Source organism: Myodes glareolus, chromosome 25, assembly GCF_982192425.1.
Source record: "Myodes glareolus chromosome 25, mMyoGla1.1, whole genome shotgun sequence".
In the NCBI taxonomy this organism is placed as follows: domain Eukaryota; kingdom Metazoa; phylum Chordata; class Mammalia; order Rodentia; family Cricetidae; genus Myodes; species Myodes glareolus.
Window position 1 is genome coordinate 32,005,269 of NC_142050.1, and position 27,551 is coordinate 32,032,819.

The following is a 27,551-nucleotide window of genomic DNA, read 5'->3' on the forward strand; positions in this document are numbered from 1 at the left end:
GTGTCTGCATCCACCTGCTGTAGCCATGCCATTTTACAGCGATTTCTGCCATTTCCTGGGGCGGGGGAATCGTGCCAACCCCAACCCATCCATCCTTGTAAAGTGCTGGGTTAAGGGGCGAAACTGGGGTTCCTGTTCTATGCAGCTCCATACAATGCGGATGCAATTTGTATAAAAGGACGACGGTCTGCATTTCCTGAGAGAACTGCGTATGCAAATGCATCTGCAGAGGCCAGCGTTGTCTAGAGCTAGGCCCGGGCAACACACTAACGCTAATTCTCATTTAATGGAGGGTATGAGGCAACCTAGTGGATAATGGGGAATGCAGTACACTTCATCAGTGCCAAAGATCCTGAATCATGAAAGCTGAAAACTCCCGTAATGATCCTCGTAGAATGGGTGAAGATTCGTTATCAAAGACTAATTCGGGGATGGCACTTAGCCAGGTAGACGAGATAACCTAATTAAAATGCTTTCTGGAACAGAACCGGGAGAAATGAAAAGAACAGTTAACACATACATTAAACATTCTGCAAACTACAGAGACTTAAGCAAATCATTGTAAAAGCTGTGATGTAATTATGCTCTGCTTCACATCTGATAGTGTCGGTTAAGTCATGTGCTTGAACACCAGGAAAGATAGTACATTCTGGTGTGAACACCGAGGAACCAGCCCTGTCCTGTCTTGGGACCAGATTTCTGAGGTTTTCTTTTCTTGTTTGTACTAGGGAACAGGGCATGAGCTCTGGGAGAGAGGAATATGAATCGCGGCAGAGCTGATTCTCTGAGAAGAGAGCTGGGGTGCATTGCCAGCATTTAGCACATGGAGATTTATACCAGCGAGGAGAGGCAGATAGGAATCTCTCATTCCTGGGACTTTAGAGGTGGCAGAGTACAGAAAGCCCAGCTTCTGGAGTCCAACAGCTCAAAACCCAGCCCTAGCACAGGAACAGTTGAGGTAAGTTAGATGTTCTTCGGCACCTCAGGCTCCTGGTTTGTCAAACAAAACTAATTTCCCTTACACTGCTGGTTTCCCATGGGGGTTGCATTATATGACTATCAAAATCAAATGTTAGAGATTCTGGGAAACCCACATGGATGTTTGTGCAATCTACTTCATTCCCCGTGATAAATTCCAGCGATTATCATTATGAGCTCACTTGACTTCCGAGCGCGTTTGTGCTTCACAGTTGTGTGTGGTAACAGAGCCATATGCTAGAGCTGATTAAGAAACAATCACACCTAAAATGACTTCATTTTAATGATGAGATGACTACATTAATTTGCAGATAAAGAACATCACTTTGGCTGTTGACAAATCCTGAATAGTCGCGTGTTTGTTTTTCCTGGAAAAGAGACTTTGTGACATGAACATAAAATTCAGAGATATGCATTCTTTTTGATAGGTGCTTGAATGATCGTGTAAGAAGGGGGACCTAGGAAGCTGATCTCTGTGGCATCTTCCCGTGCTGGTGACTCTTATCAGTGAGTGGCATCTGGGGTAGAGATCTGGGCGGGGTGTACAACTGTTTTGCTGCTGGTATCGGAACCACAGGGCATCATGTAGAAGAGAGCTCTGCTCATGAAAACACACGGGTTACTTAAGGGCTGAACCAAACCATAATCTACCATCTCGAGAGCTGCCTCTTCTCAGGCCTACAGATCAGAACATTCTATAGAGTTCAACATGTTTTATGCCTGTGTGACGTTAGCATGCAGGGACTCCAGGGTCATTCCAGTTCAAAACTGTAGGCTGGGGACTACTTGCAACCCCCCCCCCCCCCCACCTTCTGCCTGACGGAGACCCATGGCAGCTGTGAAGAGGAGGGATTTTTAACTCTCCGTTTCTAGCAGCATCTTACCAACAGACCGAATGGCAAGCTGCCTGGAGCATGTGTGACTTCTGTGTGAAAGATTTATGTAAAAGTCAAGCAGTTTATGGAGAAAGGGGGCTGGTCACACAGAATTATAAAAATCAATATATTGGAGAGATTGGCTGCAGACACTACCACAATCTTCTAGGATCCCAAAGGCTGGCCAATCTACTTTAAACTTGTGAAGCAGAATCAGGCAGTAGCCTAGGAAGGGGCCTCTTCCTGGTCCAGCTGTACGACATCAGCTGCTGACAATGGCCCACAGTGGAACGTCCCATCACACGCAAGAAAAGAACGGAGCGCTCTTGAACCACACACAAGCCCCTGAAGGCAATGGTGATTGGATGCACCTGCAGGGATTTATCACTTTTATTAAGAAACAATGATTGCAAATCCAAGATAAAAACCAGATGTCTGATGAGTTTTTTCAGAGGTGAAAAATGGCTCTTTATAAGAAACGACGGTAAACAGACACATTCAGTGTGGCAAAGCATTTTATTCAAAGAACCTTTCTTTCCTCCTTAACTGCTCGAATATCTCATAAGGCTGGGAGTGATGTCTGATATTTACACAGCTCCAAGTCTGAATGCTCACTAATGTCTTCTGGCTGTTCTACACACATGGCTGCTACAGGCTCCCTCCTTCTCGGGTCTTTGTTCTTAAAATGAATTACTCAACGAAGCGCTCAGAGGCTGAATGAGTAAGATCCTCGCTTCCATAATCCGTTACTTTTCAAATCATCCTTTTTGGGGAAGCTGAGGCCATTCTCTGGAAAGAAGGCAAACGGCACAGAAATGCTCGCCGTTGAGAGCGAAGCCCAGAGGCTTTCTGTGCAGCTGGGAAGTAACCGCCGCCTCCCACTTTGCTTGAGGAGTCTACCTTCCACCAGAAAAGATGTAAATTAATTCAGTCTGTCAAAGGTGTCATTCCAATTTCCCCTCAAATATGGGCCTCGTGTTCGAGTGCAGACCAGGCCTTTTCTGTCTCTGGCTCTCCTGCTGCTTGCCTCTTGCTGGTGATTCTGCAGGCAAAGCTCCGGGCAAATGTCTGTGGTACTCAGTGTAGACAAACACACATAGCTCTCCAGGCAGCAGGCAGCAACAGAGTTCAGCGGCTGTGAGATGGGAGTGTGGCGGTCACCAGGAAGTCACTTCAAAACCCTTAGGAGGCTCTAACGAGTGCCTGGTGAGCTTCTTCCTGAGCATCAATTCTCCATGGTGATGCACACACTGCACACACCAGTCTCATCCCTCCTACCACCCGGCATCAAGGCAGCCGAGAGCAGGGTAGCACTCTACACCCATCTCCAATAACAGCCCCCATTCCTTCTCATGGTTAGTCACTGGGGTATGTCCCCTTTCTTGGCTTTCTTACTAGCCAGCTAATGAGAACTGGGAACAGTTGTGAGGAACCATTATGAAGAGTGAGGAGGAGGCCTTGGCAAGCATTCATTTCCTCATGTAACACATGTCAGACACTATGCCAGGCGCTGGCAGTTCAGAAATGAATTATGCATGCTCCCCAGCCCCTTCCATTCCTAGAATGTCTACAGGGAGGAAACTTCTAGAAAGAGAGAAAACACTATAAAGTTGAGAGGCATTGGTCTCCCACCCCAGCTCTGGTCATAGCAAATATATTCCAAGTCTTGAATATGTACTTAAATATTGTTCATACTTATTTCCAAACATTACACCAACCAATAGGGAAAAAGAGCACATTTCATCTACACTGCCAGTTCTCTCAATGTTAGCATGAACTGCCACAGACAAGATTCGGTCAACAACTTCAGCAGAGCGCCAACTGAGACCACAACGCTTTGCTGATCTAGCAGGAGCAGAGTTCCCCCTAATTCTATCTACTTCTAGCCGCAGAGAGGACCTTAGTTTCAGATCTTTACAATGTGGTTTTCTCCGAGTGCATGTGTCTTACCTGCTCAGGTTCACTCAAACTGGTTCTCCGACATCATTTCCACCACCCACAGCTAATTTGCTGATTTAGAATTATTTCTGACTTTGCATTTCCTCTTCCCCGTCTCTAGGCTAAAAGGAACCAAGTAAGAAGGGACAGGTAGCAGGGATTCTCTGCCCTTGGGCTGAGCTGGAAAAGAACATGCAGACAGTTCTGACAAAGCTTCCGTGTTCACACTCCTTTTAAACACTCCGCCAATGTTCCCTACACATTGCACTTTTACAGCAATGCTTACAGGAACACTACACAAAACATGCTGGACAGATATAAACACCCTATAAAACTCCTAAAAACAATATCAAGAGGCCCCAAAGAACAGAGGCATGAACAAGAATGGCAGGTATTGCTCAGTAGGAAATAGCAAAGGGAATACAGGTGCAGTAAGGGACCGGGGTACAGCTAGGAAGAAAACTGCAAAAACCAAAGCCCGGCCCCAGAAGGGAGGAAGAGGGGTACAAAGGTTGAGAACCCTTGCAACTATCATGTGCTTCTCCCAGACCAGAAGAGGGAGCTACGGGGACACCGACCACCCTGGCAGGGAACTGCAGTGCTGTGCTTTGGTCAACTAGGCGGGAGGAAGGGAAAAGGAAACACACATCAAACCCCACCACCTACTGAACTATACGTCTAGCTAGTGTGTTGTTGGTTGTTTTAGTTGGATGAAAAGAAAATAAAAGAATCTACAATATGTATGGAACCCTGGGTTTGATCCTCAGTACTGCAAGAAAAAAGCTCAAAAACTGAAACGACGTTTCTAATAACAGTGATAAAGATAGCATGTACAACAGAACGTTGGTTAAAGGAGACGCAGGGATTAAATATAACTTGAGCGCCCACCGTCCTCTCCCGCCACCTCAGCAAACACACCAGTCAGGCTGTTACGTGGACTCACAGAAACAGTACCTTTCCCGGCTGGCGTCCTCTGCTGACTCTGGCTCTGAAGTATGTCTTAAGCTCTACATTGAGTCAAACTACATGATGTTTCTGAAGCTGAAAGAACAAGGGTGTTTAGCAGACATATCTCTACATCCAGTGACTGCCCTTGATAAGATGGCTTATTTGCCCCTTTAAAATTGTTACAATCTGCATGGAAAAGGAACCAGGCCAGAGGAACAGCTTTTTAAAGAATGATTTTATGAATGGATTTGGAGATGAATCCTAGTAAGCAAATCCAGCCAGGGCAGAAAAGACAGACATCAGATTGTTCTCTCCTTTGCAGTTCCTAGACTTTGTGTAGAGACACAAAATCACAGATGTGTATGTGATCTAAAGGCAGAAGCAACACTGTACAGAGGAAGAAAGGGGCCTAACGGGCAGACAGCAGGGAGGAAGGGGGTCAGTGGGGGGAGGATGTGCTCAATCGTATGAAGATGTCCCCCCACAGGACCATGTGCAGTGAAAATATACAATGAAAATTAAAACAAACAAACAAACAAAACCTTACAAAAGCAATTCTACAAAAATGTAAGCAGTGTCTGTCTGTTAAATCCATTTTCTTCTATCTAACTAGCACGTAGGAGGAAGCAGGCTGGGGCCCTTGTGTGCTCTGTCCTTTCAGCTGTACATTTTGTTTTGTGAGTGCTCTGACCTCTTATTTGTCCCTACATCTCCTATAATAAGACTCACAAAGTATTCATATTAAGAGGGACAGACATTCTGAAATGGCGGGTCCGGCTCAATCCTGTCTGCATCAAGGAGTCTCAGGTAACTACAAACTGCACCACTCTCACGGGATGGACAGGAGAGCGCTGGGGAGCTGAAGGCTCTTCCTGTTAGGAGTAATCAGAATGGAGCCTCGGGGCAGATTCTCCTGTTACACAGGAAGGAGAAACCACTTCATCCCAGCCTTTTAAGGGGACATTTAACACTTGGTATTTATAGCAAGGCTGGGCCAAGCGACCCCACATATTTCAAAGCAGTCAAGGAGTTCCTGGGTCCATGAATGGGGTTCACATCTAATTCGGCATCTCTGTGAATAGAGCATTACCAGCACTGGGAAGTTGTCAACGGCCGGAACAACAAATCAGTCTGTAAACCTGGGGACTTCGGTGGAGAATCAGTACCTGTATTTAATGTAACAAAAAAGCAAGGCAGTTTCAACTGCCTTCCCCAGGGACCCGGAGGATTGGGGCACTTCTCTTTACTGCTGCTGTTCAGACCCATCAAAGAATCTTCAGACAATGGGATAAAGAACTAAAGTGAGTCTAAGAGACGTGGAGAGCCGCGTCTCAGTTTAAGAGCACAGTCTGCACATAGCAAAAGGATGAAAGGCCTTTGTCTACACGCAAGAGAAACAGCGAGTTTAGCTGCTTGCTGAGGAGCCGACAGCTAGGTAAGGTTAATGAGGGTCTCGGTCTAAGTGGAGAAAAGAGGGGCTAAACCAACACGCTCTTCAGTCACATACAGTCCAGCTGAGGGCACACAATAGCACACACAAGCACACATACACACACACACACACACACACACACACACACACACACGTGTGCTATCTGACAGGGTTATTCATTCTCAAGATTATCCATGACAGGAAAACCAGACCTTCAGAACAATCAGCAGAAAGGAGGCGTGTTTCTGCATGTAAACATGTTCTGCTCACATGCAACCTCCTACCCACACCCATCAAGAACAGTCTGATATCTATGGGAAAACAAGACCTCACTCTGGTAGTGGGCTTTGACCTGATTCATACATCACACTCACACCGATGTATCCATCTACTCATCAGTGATTTGACAGGTGGCAGCTCTCAGAGTGACAGGAAGAGGTGCCTTCTAAATACTGGGCCTTAAAGCTTGTCACAGACACACCTGAAAGATGAGTGTGTGTGGCTTCATGGGACAACTGTCTCGCAGAGCGCTGATGGAGTGAGCTGTGCTGGGCCATGCTTCCGTCACCATGTCTGTAACCGGCTGAGGAGCTTCATATGGGAGATGGATGGAAAGGTCTCCCTCTTCTCAATCCACTCCTAACCTTTCTTCCTTTCTCGTATGCCACGAGCGCTGCGGGACTGCTCTAAGCCCAGGAAGCAGCAGGTGGAGGAAGCATGTGATCCGTGCACTGATTAAAAAGAGAGAGGGATGCTCCAGCGTCAGCAGCATCCAGCTCACACATCACCAGGGCTCTGCGTCTTTCCCAGTGTGCTGGAGGGGGTTCAGCCGCATCATCCCCGGGGTCTAATTTGTCACATGCCCACTGGATCACTCCGCAGTGCCCGACTGTGCCTGGAACATGGGCTACACTGTAAAGTGCTGAAGTGTGGAGGGGTGATGGGGAAAGAGGTACACAGCTACAGAAGGGTAATGGCTGTCACAATAACACCGCCAGTAGCAACAAGGGCGGAAAACTAGCGGCTCGGAGGACCCGGAAGTCAACAAGTCTGGCTCGGAGGACCCGGAAGTCAACAAGTCTGGTTCTGATGTTCTGGCACACAAACAGGAAAGCAAATGCAGAGGCTACCCAAGGGTCTGCCTGGTAGCCTTGTCTGTGTTGTTTATTCTGTCTCAGGGATGCCTATGCGGAGCTACAAATGCTGTCTGGCAGTCAGGGAAGAGCAGATGCGTCTCATCCTTCCCAGATGCTCTGGGGCCGGCTGGGTTCAATACTGTGGTAATCTCACATTAACCCAAGTGAAATGATGACCAGACCTGCGCCCGAGGCCTCTACCACGTACACTGCTCTGTCTGTCCCCGGCAGACCTCAGTCCTTCTTGTCATCCTTTGGCAGCTGACTTTTTGTGGTCCCTAGGTTCTTCCACACCTCTGTGTACATTAAGGTCCCAATGAAGACAAACAAGGTGCCCAGACAGTGCCACAGAGTGAACGGGTTCTGGAAGTACAGGATGGAAAAGATGAGGCTCACAAACTTGCGCAGAGTCACAACCAGCGTGACGGTGAGCGAGGTGCACTCTGTTGTCAGGATGAACACACCCCGGATGCACACATATCTGGAGGACTGGTTAAGGCTGTTCTCTGTAAACGGTCAGGGAAGAAGCTTTAGGTGCAACGCCTGCCTTCACCCTGACATGCTGAGTGAACACGAAGAGCCACTCTGAGGATCCTCCTCAGTCCTGAGAGAGTCCAGCCCTGCCGCTCCTAACAGCCCATTCCTATGGACTTCCATTCCAGTTTATAATGACGGCCACTCCACAGCAAGGCCAGAGTGGCACCGTCATGAAGGTGGTCCTGCTCACCTTTACTCTGTCTTGTCCTCGGGCCTCCATTCTCTCCTCCAAGTGGGGCTCTGTATAGCAAGTCTAGGTGGTGATCTCAGAAGGAGGCAGGCAACCTCAGTCTGTTTCAATATTTTAAAGACATCACAACTTTTAGAATGGTAAGATCCTTCTATTAATATAGTTACTTTTAAATGAGTCTTAATTTGAAGTTTGTTTCAGAACTTTGCAGCGACTTATAATAGTCATGAAATAATAAACAGTGTCTTAGGACCCCAGGAACTTGCAGAAACCTCAGCTCATTTCATCTCGTGGCATGACTGGCTCTAAACCACCTGTGGAGTCCTGTTCCCTCTGCGTGGCCTACCTGACCCGCACCACTATAGTCTCTTTCCTGTCTACAAAGAAGTTTCAAGAGCAGATCTACTCATCTGCGGTTCACTATAGAAGTCAAGGCAAAACCCAAACTCAGGTCCCCTCCATTGTTAGAACGAGCATTCCTCTACCAAAACAACACAGAGACCTGAATAAAAGAGCCCGCAAAAGGATACTGAGTCACAACATTCATGAGGAGGTAGAACCACATGATGGGCATGGCCACCCTGATGACTGGAACCTGATAGAGTTCTGCAGAGGAAGAGAGGAAGTGATCATGCCAGCGGAACACTTAAACCTTTCACCTTTTGAATAAGGCTATACAGGTAACAACAGTAAGAGGAACCGTGGTATTATTTCCCTTAAAAAGTTGGCCCATACATCCCTTTATTCATCTTGATTTCGGTCTATGCTAAGTAAGGGTCGGAGCTCTGTGGGACTCCCGGGTTCTTCACAACTACGGTGGAAATAACGAGAAATGGGGCTTTCTAAGTCAGGGCCTTGTGGGCTCTTTACATACCACCGACTTTGACAGCAGTTTTAGGTCAAATGACAGACACAACACTGCACAGGCAGAGCAGGCCCAACACAGTACAACACGCACTTACTACCTGCGGGATGTGTACCATAAAGTCTTTATTCAAGGAAGGTTTCTCTTAAGTGTTTACCTATCTATGAAACACTCTTGACGAGCAGATTGTATACGTGACCGTCGAGCACCAAGTTCTCAAGTAGCCCCTCTAAAACGCAGCAGCTTACCTTCATACATTCTTTTAATTTTATTTTGTTTGTAACGAATTTATCTCAATTATATAATCTGTAGCTAGGAAGCGAAGCCTGTCATCATTTTGCTCCCTCTTGCTTGGTGCCGAGGCAGCTCAGATCTGTGGGCAGCTCTGTCTTTCACGGCACACAGAGTCAGCCGGCTGCCACCTAACTGGCTCCAGATCCAGCGGAGGGCTGCCACTATTGTCCGTGTTCTCAAGATGAAAGCACCGCCTTATTTGCAGGGCATGGGAAAGAGCCATCAAGGCCCTTGCTGCTGCAACCACTGACTCAGAGCACCATGCGGACACCCGGAAGGTGCAAAGGTTCATGAGTTAAAGCTGTCCTCGAGCCAAATGCAAAATGGAAGCTTTGCCTCGGAAACTGGCAAGCAATATGGCCACATGCCCCCAGACTTACCAGACTTATTGAACAGAATGACATGATCATAAATATCAGAGGCCAAGAAGATGAAACCAGGAAGTGGAAGGGCGTGCTGTGGAAAGAAAGGGATCTAATGAAGGTAAAGACGAAGCCATTCCAGAACAGTTAGGGTAGCTTCACAATGACTCAAAGCCATCCGACAAGCAAGTCAGCCCCACAAAGGTAGAAGTATCAGTGCCTGTGTGCCCTTGACATCACATGGTGTGACATCTTATCGAGTCTGAAGGTCACCAATGAGAAAGTTGAAGAAGTAGAATCCTCCCCTCCACATGGGAAAGGGGGGCTTCAGCACACAGTCATTTTGCCCAAAAGGACTTGCTCCATACTGGATTTGAAAATTACAAGGACCACAAAGATTTCAAAAAATTTAGAAACTCATACAAAAAGAGACTGAGAAGCAAACAATGAGATGAGACTAAAGAAGAAGAGGATACATAAGGAACCCGACAACTACCATCCTCCTCACCACAGCAGTGCAATGTGAGATCACATCACCAACTCACCCCTGGCCTTGGGGGGCAGTTCTCTGGGCGTATTTCAATAGCAATAAAGGAGGGGCGGGGCAGAGCAGAGCTATAGGAGAGAGTGTGACGTCACCCCTTAACATGAAGAAGCTCAGGGACAGGCAGTGAACTGAGCTCTCATATGAGTAAAACCCCTTGGGAAACTCAGACCCAATACCCAACCCCCGAGCTGCCCCACTGATGTCCACACTCCTGAACTCTTGCCTTGGGCTTCCATATTGATCTTAACAATTTTACCCATAGGATCTCTGTGGGCCTTGGTTCCTTAACTTTTTATATGGTTGATCATGATCATCTCATATGAATAACTCACTCCAAACGCACATTATCCCCTTGCCTAAAGCACTTCCGTTACTGGTCTAAAGGCTGGCTACTAACAAAAACACAATCTGTCAATCACATTAAGATTTCATTCAGCATAACACAGCATAAATCAGAAATTTTCACCTTCCCAGGGTTCAAAAAGTTGCTTACATTATAAAATAATGCCTCCTTGGAGTGTTTCCCAAATTGTTTGTATAGAGTCTCTTGGAATATGCCCATCCTCGCTGACATCAGCAGGGCAAAGGTCAGTGCTCCAATGCCTAAAAAAAAAACAAAGGTCAGTTACAAGATGCCTTTTGACATATTTTCTTAAGGAGACAGTATTATTTACAGTTCTGTAACTATCACATAGGATATGTAAGTTTTAAAACCACAATGCCACCATGAAATCCTCTCCAGTTTCCCACTTCCACACCCTTATACGTATTTCTGTATACGAAGACAGGGTAAGACTGTCTGTTGTAGAATATTATTTTAAGGTGTGTTACTTTTGGTTATGTTCTGGGACATTTATTTAATGGTGTAAAGACGCGTTTGAGTAAATAAAATTCTTCTGCGGTCAGGAGGCCACGTCAGCAGCTAGCTGATGGAAGTGGTAAGGAGGAGCCAGGTGGAGAGGGTTTTTAAGGTGGAGGTGGGGGGCTGAGGCGCAGCCTGAGGGCTTCTGGAGAGACGGAGAGGAGCTGACTGCTTGCTCTTCAGCCTCTCTGAGGAGCAGGGTTCCACCTCAACCTCTGAACCTTGAGTTCTTCAGGGGGACAGAGATTTGGTTAAGTTCCCTTTAGCTCTGAAAGAGTCTTTGGATCCGCACTTCACCCATCTTGTGGCTCTACCACACTTAAATGTCTTGCAATGAGAGCAGTTAGATTTCCAGTTATTTCACTGAAATCAATAAACACAAATACCTAAAATGTTAATTATTTCCTTAGGATAATTTTTCATAGATGGAACTGCTGAGTCAAGCATTTAAAAAAAAAAACTTTAAGACCTTTAAAAAGCTCAATACACAATAATTTTGGAGAAAGGCAATCGATTTCCTCTGCCAATGGCTTTTATGAAAACGGCTGTCACTGTATCCCTCACGGAGTGGCAGCACTATTCACCATCCTGACAATATGGTAAGTCACAAATGTAAAGTTATTGTACTTGGTTTTCTTTGACTAATAGATTACAAGGGTATAAAATTACTGGACATTAATTTTTCCCTATAAGAACTATGTTCATATCTTGGACATAGAATTTCCCCATTGGGTAAGTATTTTCCCCATAAGCCAAGATAAGGGGACACAAGGTTTCACCGCTACTTTCTTCCACCCAAACAGTGTGAATCTACTCCTGTTACTCCTGCAAACATTTCCCTCCAAATCCAAGAGAGGACGAGGCTCTGTAGGAGTTGTCTAATTAATTCCACACAGAGATACTTGTATTTTTAAAAATTCTCCCGAGAGTTGATTTGGGAACACTGCCATATGGAGCAGTGAACTTAAGAAGAAAATAAGCCCTTGTGTCCCTGGGAAACTGAGTCAAGAGTTCTAAATCACCCTTCTTTTGCAAGGTCTTCTAGTCAGCGGACCGGCCACTAGGAAACAGAAGACTCCACATGGTAGATTTTTCTCTGTGCCAGTGACAACCACGGAAACATGGACTCACATACAGCACAGCCCTCTTAATTTTTTGAACACTAAGGTTCAGAGACATATTGGTCCCAGGTGTCACTCTCCTCCTTGGCATAATTTGTTTAGCCTAAAGTTCTTGCCAAGAAACATGTCCCACAGGAGAAAACTCAGCAAAGAAAAGTGCAGAGGTAATTAGCTTTTTGTAACTACTGTACTTGCCTAGTAACCACCATGCAAATGCCTGGAATCCATCCTTCTCACTCAAGCTGGACTGGGAGGTCTAGGAAATAAGAAAATATACTAGGAACAGGGACCAGAACCACGAACATCCGAGATGCAAGGGGCGTATTTCTGCTGTCCACTCCCTTCCACTCTCGCAGAGCTGAGTTCCTGTATTACAGAAGCACTCCGAGCCTTTCTTTCTTCACAGTGCCTGGTAATGGGGCCCGATGACAGGTAGAGAAAACAAATGATCTGAAGCTGATTCTTACCACCTGCTTTGCAGACATGAACGTGCAAATAAATATCCCTGCAGACACCAGAGCAATGGAGGTATACTTGAACATACTGTATCTGTAAAACAAGGATAAGAATGCCTTAGGAGAGGGGGCCGCGGAAGGGGACCTACAAACATAAACCTCTACAGTCTCACTGTAGTGTCAACAGTGTCAGCCTGTAGGTTGTTGTCAGAAACTGAAAAAGTAAACAAATCCAGGAGACACACACACACACACACACACACACATATATATATACATATACCAGATGTCACTGAACTCAGCTCTCCAGAAGCCAATGCAGTCTGCCCCATCTTCCCTTGTACCTGTGGCTTTTCTGATCCTAAGAGCCCAGAATTATGCCCTAACACGCACACTATTCAAGAGGAACAACAGATTATCAGGTACAAATGACAAGAGTTAAAACTTGGGGAATAATGTCCATTCTCCAGGGAAGGTATTTCTTTAAAAACAATCTGAGTAACTTAAATGATTTTGTAAAATGTCGGCACAGTGGGATAAAGGGAGGAATATGCAATTTGTAGAGCCAAGGGCAGCATCATAGTGACATTTCCCATTAACTAAAATGGTATCATTATGATCCCCCTCAGAGCCTTGGTAATCAAGGGAAAGGCCCCAGGAAGGATGAAAAGAAATTAAACTTGCAGAATGAATCATCACTTCTTTTCTACCCAAGGACACTGTATCTTTTGGTGACAATGCCTCATCAGAGCTGATCTGACTGGCTGAGGCACTGAGAGAGGGATGCAGGAGAGGCCTACTACAGAGAAGCAGGGTACCAAAGGGAAAGGGGACTGGCTGGGAAGAACAGAGGCTCGGCAGGAGTGGGAGAAGGGCAAGAGGGCTTGGGGATGAATATAATCAAAATGCATTTGTATGTATGAATGAAATTACCATAATGCATATAGTTAGTAAATGCTAATAAGACCTGTGTAGCAAAAGTGCAGCAGAAACATCAAGTTGAAGTAGTTTAAAAATTAAGCCAAAATAATGGTTAAGAAAAATATAGACATGGTCTTTAAATTCTCCAAAGGGCTTTGTTCAAAAAATAAGAAGGTAAAATTGAATCAGAGGTTAGCAGCAGGACATTCTGCTAACCATGGTTGGTCATGGACACCATGGGGGGAGGGAGGAAAGGCGGGGAAGAAGAAATAAATGTAGAAAAGTTAGAGAAATGTCTGTTCTGTGGATGGTCAAAGGCTCAGACCCAAGGTAACAGATTCCAACAAAACTCTTAAGGAAAACAGGTGTTGAACAGAGCCCCTGAAAATGTGAGGTTGTATCAGGAGACTATAATTCATAAATTTAAAGGACAGTTGTCATACACACACACACACACACACACACACACACACACACACACACACACACAAATCAAAGCTTAGGAAGAAACCCAGGTCTCTAGGGTGAAGTCTAAGTCTAGCTACCAAGTATAGTCTTCATCTTCAACAAAACATCTGGCCATTTCAAGTCTGCACAAAGGCAGAGAGGGCTGAGGAGAGCTCACAAGCAGCAGCACTGGGGCTCCACAGCCTCCAGAGAAAAGACACACAAGGAGTCTAGCAAGATGGGACAGCTGTCCTTGTAGGTTCTAGCCAAACAGTATGGCACTACAGGCTTTTAACCCAGCACTTGGGAGACAAAGGCTGATGACTCTGTGGGTTCAAAGCCAGCCTGGTCTACATATCTAGTTTCAGGCCTGCCAGGGCTATTTAAAGAGACTGTGACTCAAAAAACAATCTCAAAAACAAAACCCCTTTAGGTTCCCTCCCTGAATCGGCAGATTCTTCCCAAGCCAAAGGAGCCCTAATCCTGAGACCAGAAACCGGACAATTGAAAACACAGCATCAATGGTACTACTTTGGTTTTAATAATGAAGGTGGCCCTCCCCTGAGAAATCCTGTAGACTCCATCTGTCTCTCCCTAATGTCCCTTTCCCCTCAGTGGTAAAGGCTGAGACTCATGTGAAAGGTGGGTACTTTGGAAAAGCATTCCAGGTAGTTCCTGCCATTTCCCACTCCGGTCCGACCACAACCACACCGCTGGCAGCAGTTACAAAGAATAACCCACGCCTTCTGCTCCTTCTTCATGGGCCTATACTGGAAACTCTCTTAACAAATAAAATTATTCCCCAGGCCTGGAGGGATGGCTCAGCCGTTAAAGGCTAGGCTCACAACCAAAAATATAAAATTATTCCCCAGTTCATTACATACAGTACACTGATGAGTACCTTATGTGTGCTGAATATGCAGGTTAATAAAAAAGCTCACAGCATGTATGAGACCCTGAGATCTAGCCCCAGGAATGCCAAGAATAAAAATAAACAACAATGCACCTTCTAGGATGACCCACAGACCTTCCGTGACCACCCCCCGGAAACGCTCCATAGCTGCATTCTCCAGTATGGTTGCCACTTGCCACATGTGGCGACTTAGCATTTAAAATGTGCCTAGTAAAAGTGAGACAATATTTCATCTTATATCACTTAGAAAATGTAAGTCCACACGTAGAGTCACATATGGCTAATGGTGATCATACTGCATAGTATATTTTGTGTCAACTGCTTTCATAGGTTGACAAGGCACTGAAGATCCAGTGGTAACAGGAGCTGTCTGGCCCCACAGGAAGCCACAGGGAGAGCCGCTGGCCTGCTCAGCTGCCTTAGGAAAGTCATCATTACCCATGATTCTGAGAGAAAGAACTCAGGGAAAGGCTGATGGGCTAGAGCAGCCTTTCACCCACTGTGGGAAGAGAAAGGTGCCCAATCCACAGAGCTGACCTGGAATATCACATCCATATACAAAACACGGAGGTGTGCACTTACCTTTTCTTCAAAATGATAATTCCTAGGATCATGTTGGCAATCAGGGACCCCTGTAAAAGAAGACAGGGGTGACCATTTCAGTGCACTAGGGAAGAAAACATAACGCACAATGGGTAAGAAAACAGACATGGGAAAACACCGGATAAACAGTCACTAAGACAAAGGGTAGAGGCCAAAAAATGTGTCATGAGAAATAAAAAAAAAGAAAAAAATCAGTGTAAGATATAATGGGGGGAAAAAATCAGTTCTCATTAACTGTTCCTAACCAAAGCTATGAGTAATAGGGCTAGATGATAGTTTAGAGCTACTTCCATCAAATTCTCCATCTATTTAATGTATAATAGATTATAATGTGTGTAGAGAACGTCTACTGAGGTTTCCCACCTCCATGATGAAAGAAGTTATGCAGGGATCTCCCTCTTCCCTAGAAAGGTGTCAATCAACAAGAGTTTATGGAACAAGGGCTATGAGCTGGTGCAGTTCATGCAAGCCCTGCAGGCATAGGACACTTAATCTCACAAAAATCTCAGGCAACAAGATAATGTCATTTCCATCAACACCCATTTTGCAGTCTGCCACTCCGCCTACATGCTCCCTGATGGCTTCCCCGCTCTTCTGGGAACACTCTGCTCTTATTTATGCACCAACTACAAAGAGAGCTCACCACAAAGAAGTAAAGAAAAAGGGTCATCATTTTGAGAGAAATCCCCTTCCTCAACAATTATCCTGCCGCAGGATGGGACAAGCCCATAAACCCCGCACTCAGGAGGCTGAGGACCGAGAGTTCCAAGCCAGCCTGAACTACAAAGCAAAGAACAGCAAGGCAGGGGTGAGGGTAAAAAAAAAAAAGCTTCAGTAGTAAGTATGAGCTCAAAATAAGCCAGATGAGGGAAATAGGAAGTAAATCTATTTCCCAGAGAAATTTTACTTTTACTTTTATTAGTCATATATTAGACCTCAGATAAATAAAAGTAAGCCATTCACTTACCACTTTCCCACCCTGTTCAAAGACTCAAAGCAAACCTATCATTATGCCCTAGACTTGACTTCCTATAAGACCGGCTATTTCTGTCCCATGCTTGGTCTGCCCCCCTCACCATGCTCTTCAGAGGACACACAAGCAAGCTGGCACTTACTGATCTGAATATCATATGCAGGGGCATGGCGATGTTCAGATTCAGGGCATAATTGTTCATCACGCTGACAGTGAAGAACATGGTTACCATGATGGCATAGTATCTGCAATGAGAGAGAACACAAGATACTTTTCAAGAGATTTTGATACAGAAATACATATATTTGGTTTAAAAGTCACCGGCCTTCCTTCCTCTTTATTGAGAGTATAGAGAACCATTATCACACAAAGTCAAATAGTAAGGACATCTGCAAATACTTCGCCGAGTCAGACTAGCATGGAGACCACATGACGGCCTCACAACTTCTACGTGACACCTGCTAGTCACTTTACAAGGCTTCTTGCCAAATTTCCTCATGAGATGCAGGCATGACAAGATATCAGGCATGATGAGAAGCCTGGGAAGGCACAAAGAGGCCAAAGGTCAGAGGGTCTGGGACTTCAAGGTTATCGGACTCCCACCTCAAACAAAGGCCCCACCCAGTTGTAAATCAGAGAGTTCCGGCTCTCTCAAGGCTACTGTCAATAGGTGTGGCTAGTTGCCAGACCTCTTGCTCCTGAAACAGGGAAGTAGTTTGTTCCTACCTAAAACAAAAGTCTAAGGAACCAACTAAGTTCCAGTTCCCTTTATGGGAATAACTTGGGATCCCACCCAGGGAGTGGTTTGCCTACAGAGTGTTTGGTTTAGGGCGTGAGTCTAGGGCGTGACTGACAATGTAGTCAGGACTTTCAATTTGTATGTTAACACAGTCTTATCTTTACTCCTACCTTTTGGGGTCAGGGGAATATTAACCAGTTGGAAATTAAACATGGGCGAATTTTCAGTCCTCACTGAAAAAATTCCCTTGCGATACTATCCTATATGATTCTGCGTTTTATTGTCTTTGTTCGTGTCTTCATATTCTTTACTGTATTTGTAAATCCTCACACCTTCACTCCGGAGAAAGGCTGGCCCCTGACTGCCGCCATTGGAAAAAAGAGTTTATCGAGGTCTTTCATGTTAATTTTTCCAGGTGGCTACTTATATTGGTCTAGAAATTGTGGGGATGAAGGACCTGGGCAAAACTTTGATTGTTGATTCACATGCAGAAAATAAAATAGTCATGGTAAGGGGACTTGATGGGGATATGATAATTAGAACAGATCATGGGGGACAACATGAGGGAGGGACAGGGTGAAATAATTAATAACGTGGTAGAGGTAGGCCAGGCATGTTGGTACACACCTTTAATTCCAGTACTTGGGAAGCAGGGGTAGGTGATCTCTATGAGTTTGAGGCCAGCTTGGTCTACAAAGTAAGTTCCAGGTTGTTAGGAGTCTGTAAGGACAAAGCCTAGATGAGTCTGTAAGAACAAGTCTGGGGCAAGTCCAGGAGAAACGGCACTAGCAGAAAATGTGTGCAGTGATGATAAGAGTGATGTACAGGCAGACAGGAGTGTTAATCTGGAGTGTGACACAGGGAAGAGTGAGGTAATGCTGAAGGAAAGTATTAAAAGTGAGGCAAGAAGACCAGAAGGCATTCTCAAGATGATCTGCTAGAGACTCTATCGGAGAGGCACCAGAGAAACTCTACAGCATCGAGAATCAATCAATCAATCAACGAGACATTGGACCAGAGATCTTCCAAGAGCCGGAGAACTAGCTCTTGCCTGCGGATCAAGACTTGCTGATCCAGACGTCTACGTCGAGAGCCACGAACCATCATCAGGTTGTACACCCCAATGCTGTATTAGATGGAATATAGTAATGCCCTGCCTAGGATTTAGAAATATATGACAGGATTGAAGTGGGAGTGAATACACACTTGTGTTATAATGTAGATTTGTTTGTGACAGTGATACTTGCTTATTGGCTGTGCCAGAACAATTATAAGATCTTGAAGTGCCTATACAATAAACTTAGTTCGGACAAAGCAGAGAACTGCAATCCTGAGTGTCATTTACTTGCAGACCTCCAAGTAAGGCCAGAAGGCCCACTCAGCAGTGCTCGCGACACAGGCCAACCAGGGTTACGTAGTGAGAGGACCCTGTCTAAAAAAAGACAAAAAAAAAAAATAGAGTCTGAAACAGAAGCACAGGTAGGAGGAGATAGGAGGCTAGCTAACAAGGGTGCTCTCTCTGTGTGTGTGTGTGTGTGTGTGTGTGTGTGTGTGTGTGTGTGTGTATACACATTATGTTTTCACCAAATACCCTGATCCATAAAAGCAGATGAGGGAATGGGAAGATTCAAAGGAAGTTTTTTAAAAAATGGTGGGATTCCTGCCATGATGTACATGCTGGCTTGCAGGAACAGAAAGTTTATGGGAATACTAAACCCAATAGTAGGAAATTAAAATATTTAGTATTACATTAACAACAAACTAAGGTACAATATTAATAAACTCAGAAAGCTACTTTGGAAGGCAGCGGAGGAACACGGACAAGGATGAGCCTCAGCACTTGGGAATGTCACTCCCAAAGAAACCAAGTGACACCACTTACACCCTTGCCACGGGGAGGACACCTCTAGTTCCAGCCTCTCCAACATAAAATCATCGCATTTGGCCCTGTGTGAAGATACTTAGGTAAACTTCTGATGAACAGAAGTCTGGCATTAACAATATTTTCTTAGCTTGTCAATCATTTTCCTTTCATTGAAGCAAAATTCACACAACATAAAATTACCCATTTGTGAGCAACAATTCGGTGACATTTAGGAATTTGCCGAGCTGAATACTCACTGCTTCTTCATTTCCAAAAGTCAATTGTTTTCACAGTGTTTAATGATACCACTCTTAGCTAATCAATAACTCTACCAACACAGAAGATGAATACACGACTGTCAGAATGTGGTCGGTCACCTTAGTCCTTCTGACCCTGTATCATGCACACATGCACTTATGGCCACCACAGCTATTTACGGCAGGGATTTTATTCTAAAAATAGGTTTCTAGAGCAGAACAAAGCAATCCACAAAACTAACGGCACCACTGTCACCCATAACCTAAACTTGAGGAGCACGTGCCTCATGCTTTCTGTCCAGGCTCCACCTTCCAGGTCTTAAAGGACTCAGCAAGTCTTCAATGTGCCATACCTTAATGGGATCGCTGGTGGCTTCCTTCCCAAGTCAGCTTCAAAAAGGAAGCCTTCCACAGCAATAAATAAGAACTGTGCAAATGTCACGATGTTCCCACATCCTGGGTGCTTCCTGGATAGTGAAGAGCAGAAATGAAAAACACAGGCACAAACTCAGATAAAATGCACTACAACCTGTTATATTTATGGTACCAAAATAGCAGGATAGATTTCTGCAGCCACGGTCCTTCCTATATTGACTCTCACATGCCATGGATCACACACTTTGACACTGTGTGTCACAGGGAATGCCCAACTCTACTCTGTCTGGTTTCCTAGAGTAGCAGGCCCTGCGTAAGAATTTCTCTCACTGACAGCAAGATGAGGTGGCTTTCCTAGTAAGCTGCAGGAAATCTCCTAGTAAACTCACATACATCCCCCGTACCCAAAGAAGAAAACATGCTGGAATTCTCCTGGAAAGTTCATCTATTTCTAATGGGAACTTGATGATAGGGGAGTGACTTTAGAAAGTGTCCCCAAAAAGCAATAAATAGTTCTAGGGATGGGAAAGAGGCTTGCTATTTAATAGGGCACAGATACATATCTGGACACAAATCAACATAATTGTGTATCTGTGGAAGTGTGATTAAGAAAAACTGTCCAAAATGGGTTCTGGGGCAGGGACGGTAAGCTAAAAATGACTGAGAAATACTGCTGTAGCACACAGCAGTTCTCCACAACCCCTATGTGAGTCTTTAAGACATTAGCTAATCAAGAGATATTCCTGGAATTCAACAGGTCCTCTTCAGTGCTCTATGGAAGAGCCAGGAGTCTTCCACAGTGACTATTAGGAATGTATGCCATAGTATGAAAGTTATTTCTGACATCCCTCTTGAGGCATTCTGAAAATTAGTCTTGTGAAATGTTGACAATTTTCTTGAACCACTTCCCAGTTCTGTTCTATCATTGAAGACACCCCAAGTGAGCATCAAAATTGCCCCCTAAGACTAGTTAGCTGGCTTCAGAGTCTATCTTTTCATCATACCCACCCACCTGACCCCACTGAACAGGCTTTTAAAAGCAGCTTTATGTTAATACTATTATACAGGGCTATTTATTAAAGCCAACTTCATTTCCTACTGGTGCTGTGAATACTAAACACTAATGGCAAGATACACAATTAGGCGCTGGGGTGTTGAACATGCTAGGTGTCTTAGTTAGGGTTATATTGCCACAATGAAACACTATGACCAAAGCAGCTGGGAAGGAAAGGGTCTGCTTGGCTTACATTTCCACATCACTGCTTGTCACTGAAGAAAGCCAGAACAGGAACTCAGGCAGGAACCTGGAAGCAGGAGCTGAGGCAGAGGCTGTAGAGGGGTGCTGCTTACTGGCTTGCTCCCCATGGCCTGCTTTCTTAAAGAACCCAGGACCTCCAAGCCAATGGGCTGGGCCCTCCCACATTAATCACTAATTAAGAAAATGCCATACAGAGTCTTGCCTTCAGCTCAATCTTAGGGAGACATTTCTCAGTTGAGGCTCCCTCCTCTCTGATGACTCTAGTTTATGGCAAGTTGACACACACACAACCAGTCAGCAGACTAGGCAAGCACTCTACCACTGAGCTATATCCCCAGTGCAAATCCAAAAATACACCCCACATGCATAGAAATGGCCAAGGAACACAGCACTCCCACAGAGCGAGGTTCACCGTCTCAAAGTGACACAGGGCTGTACTTAAGCCTGTGAAGGTTTCTTGAAACCTATGACTCTAGATGCAGTTCAAGTCGTCTTTCTTGGGTTCAAGGGAAAAGGCTAAACTTTGTAAGAATCCCTAAACAATCGTGTAAGACATTCATCTCATTCAAGAATCTAATTAAAACCATTAGTCAAGATCTTTCAATTGTGTTCGCAGCCGTCGCCTCGCCGCTGCCGCTCTCTAACGCCAGCGCCGCCTCTCGCTTGCCGAGCTCCAGCCGAAGGAGAAGGGGGGTAAGTAAGGAGGTGCCCATACCATGGCTCGTACAAAGCAGACTGCCCGTAAATCCACCGGTGGTAAAGCACCCAGGAAACAACTGGCTACAAAAGCCGCTCGCAAGAGTGCGCCCTCTACTGGAGGGGTGAAGAAACCTCATCGTTACAGGCCTGGTACTGTGGCACTCCGTGAAATCAGACGCTATCAGAAATCCACTGAACTTGTCTGGTGCGAGAAATTGCTCAGGACTTCAAAACAGATCTGCGCTTCCAGAGTGCAGCGATTGGTGCTTTGCAGGAGGCAAGTGAGGCCTATCTGGTTGGCCTTTTTGAAGATACCAACCTGTGTGCTATCCATGCCAAACGTGTAACAATTATGCCAAAAGATATCCAGCTAGCACGCCGCATACGCGGAGAACGTGCTTAAGAGTCCGCTATGAGGGGAAACATTTCATTCTCAAAAAAATTTTTTTCCTCTTCTTCCTGTTATCAGTAGTTCTGAATGTTAGATATTTTTTCCATGGGGTCAAAAGGTACCTAAGTATATGATTGCGAGTGGAAAAATAGGGGACAGAAATCAGGTATTGGCAGTTTTTCCATTTTCATTTGTGTGTGAATTTTTAATATAAATGCAAGATGTAAAGCATTAATGCAAGCAAAATGTTTCAGTGAACACATTTCAACAGTTCAACTTTATAACAATTATAAATAAACCTGTTAAAATTTTCTGGACAATGCCAGCATTTGGATTTTTTTAAAAATAAGTAAATTTCTTATTGACGGCAAAAAAAAAAAAACAAAAAACCATTAGTCAATACAAGAGGGCGGAACTTTAGCTCTAGATGGTTCCTAGCAGTGCTGGTCACCTGGCCTGGCTGGTCTTCAGAAACCCATGGATCAGGCTGAGCGTGGCAGTGCATGCATGTAAGCCTAGCAGTGTGGGTGGGCGAGGCAGTATTCAGGGAGACTTTGGTTAAAAATTAAAAGGGAAAAACAGTAGAGGGGCTAGGGACATAGCTTAGTGACATTACAGAATACTTGCCTATATGCAGGAAGTACTGAGTTCAATCTCTATTACTGCGAATGAATGAATGAATGAATGAATGAACAAAGAAGAGGAGAGGTTCACCCTTCTCCTAGTACTGATCTCACTGTCTTGGGCTAGAGCCCTGGGAATCTATGCTCTTCCCCTATTCCAGCCCTGTGGGAAAAGGCGTGCCTGTGCTTCTGCATGCCAGAGTGTGTGATTTCTGTGTTTGTTGTGGCACAGCGCTGAGAATGACGGTGCCTCACACTGTTTCCTACTGACATGCAAGAGCACCTCTGTCACTCACTGTGTGATGTGGCAGCTAATCAACTCCTAAATCCAATTTTCTTTAAAATGGGAGCAGTGAGTGTTTGTCTCACTGGTTTATTGCTGTGTAAACCGAACAGCGTCCAGAAAAGCACCTAACAGTGGCCACCACATAACTTAACCAGGAAGATGAAGCCTACACACTGAGAGGCCATCAGTTCAATGGCAGCTGCCCTTCCCCTGCACCCGTGTGTGTGTGTGTGAGCGCATGCATCTATGGGCACAGGTGTGCATGTATGTGTGTGTGCACATGTATGCATGTGGGTGTGCACATGTGTGGGGGTGTGCTTGTGTACATGCACATGTGGAAGCCTGAGGTGCCAAGGTTGATGTCCAGAATCACCCTTAATGGCTCTTCTACCGCATTTGCTAAGGTCAGCTCTTTCAATCAAGACCAGGGCTCACAGAGATAGCCAGTTTGCTCTGGGGTTCACCTGTCACTGCCTTTCCAGGCTGGAATTACAGGTATTTTATGTGATCTGGGGATCTGAACTCCGGCCTTCACTCTTGTGCATCAAGCACTTCAGCCAGTGAGGTAGCTGCTCGGCCCAGTAGTTATCCTTCTGAATAATCACATCGGACACCCTTTCTCTTTCCTGTATAAGACGAAAACTATATATTGCTGCCACGAGAATTCAGTGGGAAAGCATGCGTCAAGTGGCAAGCCCTATGCTGAAGGACCAATGCTTCTCTAGCCTTCCCTGCCATTTTCTACTAATGGCCTGGGCCAAAGCTTTACAGGGTCCTTACTGAGAAGCCACACTGCAGAGAATTCCTGGTGGGAATGACCTGGATCTCCGTCCTCAAGAGAAGGGGGAAAAAAAGCACACAGGAGCCAAGCGTGAACCATCGTCCATGTGAAATGTTCAGAAGGTGGACCGTGTCCCTTTCACCTGAGCGCTCACACTCTTGGGACGCAGAGTCTGGTCTTCGCTCAAGCAAGTCAGCGAGGGTGGGGAGGCCTCACATTAAGCAAGTGTGCTCTAGGATATCAATATTTGTGTAAAAGATTTTAAAAATTGAAAAATTTACAATTGTATCCTTCAGATGATCTTTGCTGTTTTCCCTTTATCTATATTTTATCACTAAAGACATGAAGGTCACATGGTACTCCATGAAGTAGGACTTCAGGGCAAATGAACAAGGTTGATATATTATCAAAAAGAAATCCCCCCAGGAATCACGGAATCCCTTTCCTGTTCTCCCTCCCATCAGGTCCTTTGATAATTCTGTTCTACTTTTTCTCTTTCCATGGGATGCCTAAGCCTCCCTATGTAGTCCCATGATCCTATGACCAATGATTCTTTAAGCTAATGCAGAGAGCATTTTAGGGACACGCTGCTGGCACAGCTGGGGCGGGGGTGTTCTGTGAACTGGAATAATTCACTTTAAAGCTTCCAAAGAAAAACCTGAAACATTTTCCCTGAATCTTTTCTTTCTCTTTATTTTTTAAGACTTATAACCATCAACTGAAGACAGCTTCTCTTACTTGGGATTTTCTTTGGCAAAAACCCAAATTTCAATCTTAAAAAAAAAAAAAAGCAACTTTGAAGAGAATGAATTAGGCAGATGGTTCACACCTCGTTTCTTTCTTTCCTGGACATAAAACTTCCTTATTTAGTTCAAAGTCATGTTCTTGATGGAAAAATTAAAGGGGAAAAATAAAATCTTTCAGATTGTTTTTCTGATGTTAAGACACACAGTATCTTGCCTGCTTCATTCGTTCTGTGTCTGTATATATATATATATATATATATATATATATATATATATAAAACATACATGTGTGTCATTTTGAAGGTTTATATAGCACATATATAAAACATACATGTGTGTCATGTTTTGAAGGTTGATCAGTAGCACCTTAAGAGGGGAATCAAGATCTCACTTACTACTGTGTAACTGTCAACGCACATGGTTTCTAATTTATCACTTGTCCTAATTAGAGGTCTACAAAAGTCAGCAAGAAGAACTTGAATTTGTTTTCCAGTTTGGGGGAAATGGCTCAACAATCCCTTCTCTCAACAAGTCATTTCAGCCTTTGATTTAGAGTGACACCTAAGGGCTCCAAGGATGCCATTTAAAAAGCACAGCTTCTGTTCTCTAATGAGCTTTCTAAGGTAATTCCTCAAGATTAAAGTCACAGATTTCAGGATCCTATCTAGAAGGAACTTTGAATACCCTCTGGTCTAATCAGGTCCAATCTTACTGCTCTACAATGGGAGGTTATAGTGCGCCTAAACAAACCAGCAATAAGCTCCTATCAGTCTAATGTACTATGCATTGCGCTAATGAGTTCACTTCTTTACCAATGCAGGAAAACCCATAATTGCACACCAAAATGCAGATTTACAAGGGGAAAAAAAGGTTAAATAAGGAAATCGGGTTCATTTACAAATTAATCCTAATAAAATTCTACATAAAGTTTCCTACAAAGAATGAAAAGACTTTATAAAAATAAATTTATCCACAACTTTCCTGGATCATCCCCAAAAGACAAGGTGTGCCTGTCCTGAAACAAAATTGTGAGGGAGACAGAGGAAGTCAGCATTAGTGTGCATGTCCACAAGCATCTCACTCAACCCCGCAGGACCCATGGGGACGACAGGCTCTCACACCTCTTAGCCAAGAGCTCACAGGCTAGTGCACACGGTCTCCACTTAATTTAATGGCATATTCAATGCAATTATCTGACTTTGTTTCTATAGCCTGAATATATCACCTTTTTATTTAAAAATACATTAATATATATCAAATTCCAAAGTCTCCTTCCCTGGAAGTGTATCAGGCTTACAGCCGGAAACTTTCCCTTTCATTTTCATATTCCATACCACCCCCAAGGCAAATAACTGATCTTCATCAACACTCTGCATAGCAAAATGGTGAGCTCTCTAACAGCAATGATTAACCCACACAGAGGTGACCATAAGTAAACCGCTTGCTTCAAAAGGACTTAAGCCAACAGTATCAAACAAAACACACTTCTACCAGATATCTCACTATGGACCACTCAGATTAAAGAATGAAAGGTATTGGGCTAGGAGCTTATTTAGACAAACATCTTAGATGCCATTTCTTGCTCTGCCACTTACAAGCAGGGAAAAGGCCACCCAACTTTGCATCTGCTTCACTCTCAGTCAAACAATGGAACCCTTGAACACAGGGCTGTTCCGAGAGTCAATGGACCCAGAATGTATAGTTAGTTATTACCATACTGAAGTCTTAGTGAACTGCCTGGAATCGGTGGCCCAGAGGCGCTAAGGGACCGGAAAAGTCTGTATTGCCAGAGGGTAATGGAGCCAAACCTAAATTTACTAACTAGAGCTGTTCAGTCCGAAGCGTTTTCCACTCCACCTCCTGCCTCTTCTCTAACTTCTGCCCACTGAACTTTGCACACTATTACCCAACATTATTTGTAAGACACCAACTCAAAGCCAACCCTGTTCCCTTTGGGAAAGTGTCGTGTTAATTCTCAAGCTATACTTCAACGTGCACGCTTCTCCATTAAAGCCTGCAATAAGCTAAGTGCTCAGGGACCATGGTGACAGCCCAGTAGTTATCTGTTCCACATCACTCACATGTGAGTTTGGGTAAAATCCTCACAATCATCTCTACGACCAATAAAAGCAAATCCTTTGCAGGACATGTCAGCACACACAAACGAAACTTTCTTTGGAACGTGTACAAAACAGGACTGCTTTGCATGTGAGAAGGCTTAGCTCCGGACACGCACGTGTCATTCACTAACTGGACGGAGAAAAGTGCTAAGCGTTGGATGAGTAATAGGGAGAGGGTGGCTTAGCGGAAAAACTGGCTTTGCCACAAGCTCCTTAAGGCCTTGGATCTGTCAAGTGAAAAAAGTCTCCAAGCATCAAATTCCCAAAGTGTGGCATCGAGGTGACGACAGTAGCATCCTGGGTGTCCCTGTCACTTGGATGCTAAGGGATACAGCAGTATCCAGGGCTGCAGAGTAGCGGGCAGCGCGGGTACCCAGTGCAGAGGAGTGGGGAGGTGGACGGGGTGAGCAACCCAGAACATCCCCGGGAGCCCGGGCGCGGCCCGCGAGGGTCACTCACCGGGCCAGCAGCTCTAGGAAGATCACATTACTGCAGCAGCCTGCGAACACCAGGCCCACCGCGAAGGCCGGGCGCATGGCCGGTGGGGAGCACAGGGTGCGAGCGAACAGAGCGCCCTTCTAGATCGCTACCCTAGTAAGCCCTCACTGAACATCACCACCGCCCGCTGTTTGTTGCCCGAGGGCCGTGTCGGTCCACTCTTCTTCCGTGGCTGCCACCAACGCGGCCAGCCCAAGAGCTGTAGTTCTCAGTCATCCCCGGTCCCATTCATCTGAGGGGGCGTCCAAGGGCTGGCCAGACTACATGTCCCAGCATACCGCGCGCCTTAGCGGCAGGCGTGGAAAAAACCGGCAAGTTTTCTTGAAGACTCGCGTGATCGAATGCTGCGCGGCCTTCTGGGAAATGAAGTTCCAACGCTGTCCGTATTCATTACCAGACCAGTTGAACCGGGATTCCGATAAAGCAGTTTGTGGGATTGGAATTACAGACCTGCAACTACTCATTGGAGTGTTCTAGCACCTGAATCAACGCTCCTGAAACTAAGAGAATGTAGAAA

General features: G+C 45.1%; 1 protein-coding gene, 2 long non-coding RNA genes and 1 pseudogene across 3 annotated transcripts; 3 read left to right on the forward strand and 1 right to left on the reverse strand.

The window, feature by feature from the left end:
* The first annotated feature begins 660 nt into the window (after positions 1–660).
* LOC148117868 (uncharacterized) lies at positions 661–5,310 on the forward strand. Its single transcript, XR_015736682.1, has 2 exons — positions 661–958; positions 1,407–5,310. It is a non-coding gene; the product is annotated as an uncharacterized LOC148117868 (long non-coding RNA).
* Positions 2,351–27,282, reverse strand: Slc35b4 (solute carrier family 35 member B4). The gene is made up of 10 exons (XM_085683881.2): positions 26,996–27,282; positions 19,611–19,724; positions 16,540–16,642; positions 15,404–15,453; positions 12,553–12,634; positions 12,281–12,341; positions 10,596–10,705; positions 9,574–9,649; positions 8,565–8,640; positions 2,351–7,788 (listed from the first exon to the last, which is right to left on the reverse strand). The coding sequence occupies exons 1-10, from the start codon at positions 27,070–27,072 to the stop codon at positions 7,542–7,544; spliced, it is 996 nt and encodes a 331-aa protein (XP_085540007.1). The 5' UTR covers positions 27,073–27,282; the 3' UTR covers positions 2,351–7,541.
* On the forward strand, positions 16,638–24,617 carry LOC146889471 (uncharacterized). The gene is made up of 2 exons (XR_014999971.2): positions 16,638–18,246; positions 23,661–24,617. It is a non-coding gene; the product is annotated as an uncharacterized LOC146889471 (long non-coding RNA).
* LOC148117869 (histone H3.3A-like) lies at positions 21,493–22,300 on the forward strand (annotated as a pseudogene).
* Positions 27,283–27,551: the final 269 nt, after the last annotated feature.

Coding starts and splice junctions, on each gene's coding strand:
- Slc35b4 (XM_085683881.2), bottom strand. CDS start 27,072: ATGCGCCCGGCCTTCGCGGTGGGCCTGGTGTTCGCAGGCTGCTGCAGT. Junction 19,725..26,995: donor TTCCTAGAGCTGCTGGCCCG/GTGAGTGACCCT, acceptor TTCACTATCCAG/GAAGCACCCAGGATGTGGGA. Junction 7,789..8,564: donor CTCATGAATGTTGTGACTCA/GTATCCTTTTGC, acceptor CCAGTCCTCCAG/ATATGTGTGCATCCGGGGTG.